General features: G+C 24.8%; 1 protein-coding gene across 1 annotated transcript in view; it reads right to left on the bottom strand.

The window, feature by feature from the left end:
• Positions 1-3,132, bottom strand: part of LOC133638635 (barH-like 1 homeobox protein) — an 8,245-nt gene extending 5,113 nt beyond the window's left edge. Inside the window, exon 1 of the mRNA XM_062031425.1 lies at positions 3,116-3,132. Coding sequence (XP_061887409.1) covers positions 3,116-3,132 — 17 coding nt within the window. The remainder of the gene's footprint in view (positions 1-3,115) is intronic.
• Between the last annotated feature and the right edge of the window lie 6,613 nt (positions 3,133-9,745).

Genomic DNA, 9,745 nt, shown 5'->3' with positions numbered 1-9,745 from the left:
AAATTGTTAATATAAATAGCCACTATTCTAGTGTTTTTTTTAAAATTATCGAATCAAATACAGATGTATTCATCAATCGAATGATTATTATCAATATTAGAATTAATTTTTACATATACATTTTCTAATACCATTATTGGTGGGTTTTTTTTTATAGTGAATTTCCCTTTTTTAAAATTTTTTAATTAAAAAAATAAATAAATGTATTCATTCGATAGGGAATTCACAATACAGGTATTGAAAAACATACACCCCCCCCCCCAAAAAAAATATAATAAAATGAAAAGAAAAGACAATTAATTTTTTTCTTAGTAATGATTAAAAAAATTAAAATAAAAAATTAACTTTTTGTGGAAAAAAATTACAGTAAAATAAAATATGATGATAAAGATGTATAGATTTTTATTAAATTGTTCATATAAAGAGCCTTTATTCTAGTGTGTTTTATTTTATATTACATCCATCCATCCATCCATCCATTTTCTACCGCTTATCCCTTTTATATTACATATATTAAAAATAACTCTCATATTTTTGAAGGTTATTTGAGTTAACTGCAATTTTTTAATTTTTTAAATAATATTTATTTATTCACTTGATAGGGAAATCGCAATACAGGTATTGAGAAACAGACACCCCCCCCCCCCCCAAAAAAAAATAAAAAAAATAAAAAGAAAAGATAATTAATTTTTTTCTTAATAATGATAAAAAAAATTAGAATAAAACATTTACTTTTTGTGGAAAAAATGACAGTAAAGTAAAATATGACGATAAGGATTTATAGATTTTTTTATTAAATTGTTAATACCCCCAAAAAATATAATAAAATAAAAAGAAAAGACAATTAATTTTTTCTTAATAATGATTAAAAAAATAATTAAAAAAAAAAAAAAGCTTTTTGTGGAACATTTTTTAGTAAAATAAAATATGATAATAAGGATTTATAGATTTTTATGAAATGGTTAGTATAAAGAGCCATTATTCTAGTGTTTTTTTTTATATTACATCCATCCATTTTCTACCGCTTGTCCATTTTACAATACATATATTAAAAATAACTCTCATATTTTTGACGGTTATTTGAGTCGACTGCAATTTTTCTTTATTTTTGTTTTGTTTTGTTTAATTAACCCTCTGGTTACAGGCATTGAAAAACAACCCCCCCCAAAAAAAATAAAATAAAAAATAAAATAAAATAAAAAGAAAAGAAAAGACAATTAATTGTTTTCTTAATAATGACAAAAAAAAAAAAAAAAAAAAAACTTAACTTTTTGTGGAATTTGTTGTTGTTGTTGTTGTTTTTTTTGTTTCATTAACCCTCTGGTTACAGGTATTGAGAAACCGACACATATTCCCACCTGACACCCCCAAAAATATAATAAAATAAAAAGAAAAGAGAATTTTTTTCCCTTAATAATGATAAAAAAAGTAAAAATAAAAAACTTAACTTTTTTGTGGAAAAATTGACAGTAAAATAAAATATGACGATAAGGACTTAAAGATTTTTATTAAATTGTTAATATAAAGAGCCATTATTCTAGTGTGTTTTATTTTATATTACATCCATCCATCCATCCATCCATCCATTTTCTACCGCTTGTCCCTTTTATATTACATAAATTAAAAACAACTCTAAAATTTTTGACGGTTATTTGAGTCAACTGCAATTTTTTAATTTTTTAAATAATATTTATTTATTCACTCGATAAGGAAATCACAATACAGGTATTGAGAAACAGACACATTTTCCCACCTCCCCCCCCAAAAAACAATAAAATAAAAAGAAAGACAATAAAATGTTTTCTTAATAATGATTAAAAAAATAAAAAATAAATAACTTAACTTTTTGTGGAAAAATTGACAGTAAAATAAAATAGGACGATAAGGATTTATAGATTTTTATTAAATTGTTAATAACCCCAAAATATATAATAAAATAAAAAGAAAAGACAATTAATTTTTTTCTTAATAATGATTAAAAAAAATTTTACTTTTTGTGAAAAATTTACAGTAAAATAAAATATGACGATAAGAATTTATAGATTTTTATTAAATTGTTAATATAAAGAGCCATTATTCGAGTGTGTTTTGTTTTATATTCATCTATCCATCCATCCATTTTTTACCGCTTGTCCCTTTTATATTACATATGTTAAAAACAACTCTCATATTTTTGAAGTTTATTTGAGTCAACTGCAATTTTTAATTTTTTATTTTTGTTTGGTTTCATTAACTCTCTGAGGGAATTATGTCAGTTTTTATATTTCGAAACAAACCATGATATTAGCTATCATGAGTATTAAAATCATGTCCTAGTGTATCGCTTTTTTTTATTTATTTAATTTTTTTTTTAAAATTTATTCACTTGATAGGGAAATCACAATACAGGTATTGAGACACAGACACCCCCCCCCCCCCCAAAAAAAAAATAAAATAAAAAGAAAAGACAATTAATTTTTTTAAAAATAATAATGAAAAAAATTAAAACAAAAAAAAATTCCTTTTTGTGAAAAATTGACAGTAAAATAAAATATGACGATAAGGATTTATAGCTTTTTATTAAATTGTTAATATAAAGAGCAACTATTCTAGTGTGTTCTATTTTATATTAAATCCATCCATTCATCCATCCATTTCTACCGCTTGTCCCTTTTATATTACACATATTAAAAACAACTCTCATATTTTTGAAGGTTATTTGAGTCAACTGCAATTTTTTTTCATTTTTGTTTTGTTTTGTTTCATTAACCCTCTGGTTACAGGTATTGAGAAAAATACACCCCCCCCCCCAAAAAAAAAATATAATAAAATAAAAAGAAAAGACAATTAATTTTTTTTTAATATTGATGAAAAAAATAAAATAAAAAAAAACTTAACTTTTTGTGAAAAATTGACAGTAAAATAAAATATGAAGATAAGGATTTATAGATTTTTACGAAATTGTTAATATAAAGAGCCACTAGTGTGTTTTATTTTATATTACATCCATCCATCCATTTCCTACTGCTTGTCCCTTTTATATTACATATATTAAAAACAACTCTCATATTTTTGAAGGTCATTTGAGTCAACTGCAATTTTTGTTTTGTTTTTTGTTTTGTTTTGTTTTATTAACCCTCTGAGGGAATACATCATTTAAAGAAAAAGTCCCCATGGAGTTAAAAATAACAATTGTTTGAATTTGTGTACTCTTTTTTTTTATTTTATTTTTTTTAAAAACTCAAATCTCTCAATCATCTTATAGTCCTAAATAAACATGTTTTCATTTTTTTTTTTAACAATTTAAATGCCCATTATGTCAGTTTTTATATTTAGTTATCCTGAGTATTAAAATCATGTCTTAGTGTATCGCTGGTGTATGAAATCATTTAAAAGTACTAAAATTGCACATGAACATTCTGAGTAACGCTAACAAAGTTATGGCAAAAAATTGAGCAAAATGCACCTGAAAGGACGAAAATGTACTGAAAAAAGTGACACTTAAATAAGAAAACAACGCGCACATTTAACCCAGACAAGGTGCAATAATTTCCCATTTATATATTTAATTGTATTTTCATATTTTCTTACTTTATCAACCTTTTGGGGCATATATAAGTAGCACCATGCAGGAAAAAAAGTGTGTATAAAAGATTTTGGATTAACATTTTTGTACTTTTTTTTTCTTTTCTGAAATCGCTCCAGCAACTTTAATTCTAAAATGTATAATTTTTTTATTTTTTTATTTGAACCCTTTGAATGCCCATTTGATGTAATTATGTTCATTATTTTATTTTGAAAAGTACAAGCGATGGAATACTGGGGTAAAGATCATGCTTTAAATTGAAGTCATTTGAAGCAAAAACATCAAAAGTGAATAAAAAGAAAGAACATCCTTAAGAAAAAAAGAATCCTGGCCGATATCGAGCAACAATTACCTGAAAGGACACGAAAAATCCCCCTCAAAAAGTGACACTTAAATAATAATTATATGCATAAACCAGGCAAAGTGCAATAATTAACTTTTGCCATGGTTAAATGTCAGTGCGTTATCATCCATATATTACATTTTAAAGATCATGCCTTATTATGAAATAATTTGAAACGGAAATATTAAAATTGAAAATTAAGACAAATCAATATTTACAAATAGAGCAAAAAAAAAAAAGTGACACTTATATGCAAAAGTAAGAAACAAAAACATAAATTTATGAAACTTTTTTGATTAATATTTTTTTCCACTTTTTTTTCTTCTCAAATCTCTCAATCAACTTTAGTCCTAAATACAAAAATAGTTATCATCCCATAAAAAAATAACAACGTTTGAATGCTCCTTTGACCTATTTCAGGTGTTTTAATTTGAAAAATTTACATAAAATGAGTTATCATCCATATATTACATTTTAAAGATCACGCCTTATTATGATATAATTTGAAACGGAAATATTACAATTGAAAATGAAGACAAATCAACAATTAAAAATAGAGGCCAAAAAAAAAAAAAGACACTTAAATGCAAAAGCAAGAAGCAAAAACATCAATTTATGAAAAATATTTGGATTCATATTTTTTTCAACTTTTTTTTTTTTCTTTTTCCTAAAATCTCTACATCAACTTTAGTCCTAAATACAACAATAGTTATCATCCCATAAAAAAGTAACAACCTTTGAATGTTCCTTTGACCTATTTCAGGTGTTTTATTTTGAAAAACTTACATAAAATGAGTTATCATCCACATGTTAGATTTTAAAGACCATGCCTGATTATGAAATAATTTGAAACGGAAATATTAAAATTGAAAATGAAGACAAATCAATATTTACAAATAGAGCAAAAAGTGACACTTTTATGCAAAAGCAAGAAGCAAAAGCATCAATTTATGAAAAATGTTTGGATTCATAATTTTTTCAACTTTTTTTTTTTCCCTCAAATCTCTCAATCAACTTTAGTCTTAAATACAAAAATAGTTATCATCCCATAAAAATTACCTTTAAAATGCTCCTTTGATCTGTGTCGGAGTCATCATCCATGGATGGATGGATGGATATCACATTTTATTCTGAAAGAATTTGAAACTATAATAATACAATTGAAAATGAAGACGAATCAACATTTAGAGCAAAAAGTGACACTTATATGCAAAAGCAAGAAGCAAAAACATCAAAATTTAACAAAAACAAATAACAAAATAATACTCATGGCCAAAAGGACCCGAAAGGACAAGAAAAATCCCTCAAAAAGTGAAACTTAAATAACATAAAACAATTATATGCACATATTTAAACCACAAACAAGTCCCAAAGGAGTTAAAGATTTATGAAAAATGTTTGGATTCATATTTTTTGTAACTTTTCTTTCTTTTTTAAATTTTTTTCTCAAATCTCTCAATCAACTTTAGTCCTAAATACAAAAATAACAACCTTTGAATGCTCCTTTGATCTATGTCGGATGTTTTATTTTGAAAAACTTACATAAAATGAGTTATCATCCATATAATACATTTTAAAGATCGGGCCTTTATTATGAAATCATTTGAAATGGAAATATTAAAACGAAAATATTTACAAATAGAGCAAAAAGTGACACAAGCAAGAAGCAAAAACATCAAAATTGAACAAAAATAAACAAAAAAGGAGAAGAAAAGTGAAACTTTAATAACATAAAACAATTATATGCACATGTTTAAACCACAAAAAAGTCCTCAGGGACTTAAAGATTTATGAAAAATATTTGTATTCATATTTTTTTCAACTTTTTAAATTAAAAAAAAAAATCAAATCTCTCAATCAACTTTAGTCCTAAATACAAAAATAGTTATCATCCCATAAAAAAATAACAACCTTTGAATGCTCCTTTGACCTATTTCAGATGTTTTATTTTGAAAAACTTACATAAAATGAGTTATTATCCATATATTACATTTTAAAGATCGGGCCTTTATTATGAAATCATTTGAAACGGAGCTATCAAAATTAAAATATTTACAAATAGAGCAAAATGTGACACTTATGTGCAAAAGCAAGAAGCAAAAACATCAAAATTGAACAAAAATAAACAAAAAAGGAGAAGAAAAATCCCTCAAAAAGTGACACTTAAATAACATAAAACAATTATATGCACAAATTTAAACCACAAAAAAGTCCCAAGGGAGTTAAAGATTTATGAAAAATGTTTGGATTCATATTTTTTTCAATTTTTATTTTTATTTTTTATTTTCTCTCAAATCTCTCAATCAACTTTAGTCCTAAACACAAAAATAGTTTTCATCCCATAAAAAACAAAACAACCTTTGAATGCTCCTTTGATCTATGTCGGATGTTTTATTTTGAAAAACTTAACATAAAATGAGTTATCATCCATATAATACAGTTTAAAGATCGGGCCTTCATTATGAAATAATTTGAAAGGGAAATATTAAAACGAAAATATTTACAAATAGAGCAAAAAGTGACAAAAGCAAGAAGCAAAAACATCAAAATTGAACAAAAATAAACAAAAAAAAGAGAAGAAAAATCCCTCAAAAAGTGAATTTTGAATAACATAAAACAATTATATGCTCACATTTAAACCACAAAAAAGTTCCAAGGGAGTTAAAGATTTATGAAAAATGTTTGGATTCATATTTTTTTAAACTTTTCTTTGTTTTTTTTTGTTTTTTTTCCTCAAATCTCTAAATCAACTTTAGTCCTAAATACAAAAATAACAACCTTTGAATGCTCCTTTGATCTATGTCTGATGTTTTATTTTGAAAAACTTACATAAAATGAGTTATCATCCATATATTACAGTTTAAAGATCGGGCCTTTATTATGAAATAATTTGAAATGGAAATATGCAAATAAAAATATTTACAAATAGAGCAACAAGTGACAAAAGCAAGAAGCAAAAACATCAAAATTGAAAAAAATAAATGAAAAAGGAGAAGAAAAATCCCTCAAAAAGTGACACTTAGATAACATAAAACAATTATATGCACATATTTAAACCACAAAAAAGTCCTCAGGGAGTTAAGGATTTATGAACATTTTTTGGATTCATATTTTTTTCAACTTTTCTTTCTTTTTTTTCTCTTTTTTTCACCCTCAAATCTCTACATCTACTTTAGTCCTAAATACAAAAATAGTTAACAACCTTTCGAATGCTCCTTTGACCTATGTCTGATGTTTTATTTTGAAAAACTTACATAATATGAGTTATCATCCACACATTACATTTCAAAGATCGGGCCTTTATTATGAAATAATTTGTAACGGAAATATTAAAATTGAAAATATTTACAAATAGAGCAAAAAGTGACACAATCAAGAAGCAAAAACATCAAAATTGAACAAAAATAAACAAAAAATGAGAAGAAAAATCCTTCAAAAAGTGACACTTAAATAACATAAAACAATTATATGCACATATTTAAACCACAAAAAAGTCCTCAGGGAGTTAAAGATTTATGAACATTTTTTGGATTCATATTTTTTTCAACTTTTCTTTCTTTTTTTTCCTCTTTTTTTCACCCTCAAATCTCTACATCTACTTTAGTCCTAAATACAAAAATAGTTAACAACTTTTTGAATGCTCCTTTGACCTATGTCAGATGTTTTATTTTGAAAAACTTACATAAAATTAGTTATCATCCATACATTACATTTCAAATATCGGGCCTTTATTATGAAATAATTTGAAAAGGAAATATTAAAATTGAAAATATTTACAAATAGAGCAAAAAGTGACAAAAGCAAGAAGCAAAAACATCAAAATTGAACAAAAATAAACAAAAAAGGAGAAGAAAAATCCCTCAAAAAGTGACACTTAAATAACATAAAACAATTATATGCACATATTTAAACCACGAAAAAGTCCTCAGGGAGTTAAGGATTTATGACAAATGTTTGGATTCATATTTTTTTCTACTTTTCTTTTTTTTTTTCCCCCTCAAATCTCTAAATCAACTTTAATCCGAAATACAAAAATAGTTAACAACCTTTCAATGCTCCTTTGACCTATGTCAGATGTTTTATTTTGAAAAACTTACATAAAATGAGTTATCATCCATACCAACCATTTCAAAGATCGGGCCTTTATTATGAAATAATTTGTAACCGAAATATTAAAATTGAAAATATTTACAAATAGAGCAAAAAGTGACACAATCAAGAAACAAAAACACCAAAATTGAACAAAAATAAACAAAAAAGGAGAAGAAAATCCCTCAAAAAGTGACACTTAAATAACATAAAACAATTACATACACATATTTAAACCACGAAAAAGTCCTCAGGGATTTAAGGATTTATGAACATTTTTTGGATTCATATTTTTTTCAACTTTTCTTTCTTTTTTCTCTCTTTTTTTCACCCTCAAATCTCTACATCTACTTTAGTCCTAAATACAAAAATAGTTAACAACCTTTTGAATGCTCCTTTGATCTATGTCTGATGTTTTATTTTGAAAAAAACTTACATAAAATGAGTTATCATCCATATATTACATTTTAAAATTCGGCCTTTATTACGAAATAATTTGAAATGGAAATATTCAAATGAAAATATTTACAAATAGAGCAAAAAGTGACGCAAGCAAGAAGCAAAAACATCAAAATTGAACAAAAATAAACAAAAAAGGAGAAGAAAAATCCCTCAAAAAGTGACACTTAGATAACATAAAACAATTATATGCACATATTTAAACCACAAAAAAGTCCTCAGGGAGTTAAGGATTTATGAAAAATGTTTGGATTCATATTTTTTTTAACTTTTTTTTTTCTCAAATCTCTAAATCAACTTTAGTCCTAAATACAAAAATAACAACCTTTGAATGCTCCTTTGACCTATGTCTGATGTTTTATTTTGAAAAAAACTTACATAAAATGAGTTATCATCCATATAATACATTTTAAAGATCGGGCCTTTATTATGAAATCATTTGAAATGGAAATACTAAAATACAATATTTACAAATAGAGCAAAAAGTGAGAAAAGCAAGAAGCAAAAACATCAAAATTGAACAAAATAAACGAAAAAGGAGTAGAAAAATCCCTCAAAAAGTGACACTTAAATAACATAAAACAATTATATGCACATATTTAAACAACAAAAAAGTTCTCAGGGAGTTAAGGATTTATGAAAAATGTTTGGATTCATATTTTTTTCTACTTTTCTTTTTTTTTTTTTTCCCCTCAAATCTCTAAACCAACTTTAGTCCTAAATACAAAAATAGTTAACAACCTTTCAATGCTCCTTTGATCTATGTCAGATGTTTTATTTTGAAAAACTTACATAAAATTAGTTATCATCCATACATTACATTTTAAAGATCGGGCCTTTATTATGAAATAATTTGAAATGGAAATATTAAAATAAAATATTTACAAATAGAGCAAAAAGTGACAAAAGCAAGAAGCAAAAACATCAAAATTGAACAAAAAATAAACAAAAAAGGAGAACAAAAATCCCTCAAAAAGTGAATTTTGAATAACATAAAACAATTATATGCTCACATTTAAACCACAAAAAAGTCCCAAGGAAGTTAAAGATTTAGGAAAAATGTTTGGATTCATATTTTTTTAAACTTTTTTTTTTTTTTTTTTTTCCCCCCCTCAAATCTCTAAATCAACTTTAGTCCTAAATACAAAAATAACAACCTTTGAATGCTCCTTTGTCCTATGTCTGATGTTTTATTTTGAAAAAAACTTACATAAAATGAGTTATCATCCATATATTACATTTTAAATATCGGGCCTTTATTCTGAAATAATTTGAAATGGAAATATTAA

The sequence above is a fragment of the Entelurus aequoreus genome, linkage group LG21, assembly GCF_033978785.1.
Source record: "Entelurus aequoreus isolate RoL-2023_Sb linkage group LG21, RoL_Eaeq_v1.1, whole genome shotgun sequence".
NCBI lineage: Eukaryota > Metazoa > Chordata > Actinopteri > Syngnathiformes > Syngnathidae > Entelurus > Entelurus aequoreus.
This window is presented reverse-complemented; position numbering and strand designations above follow the sequence as displayed.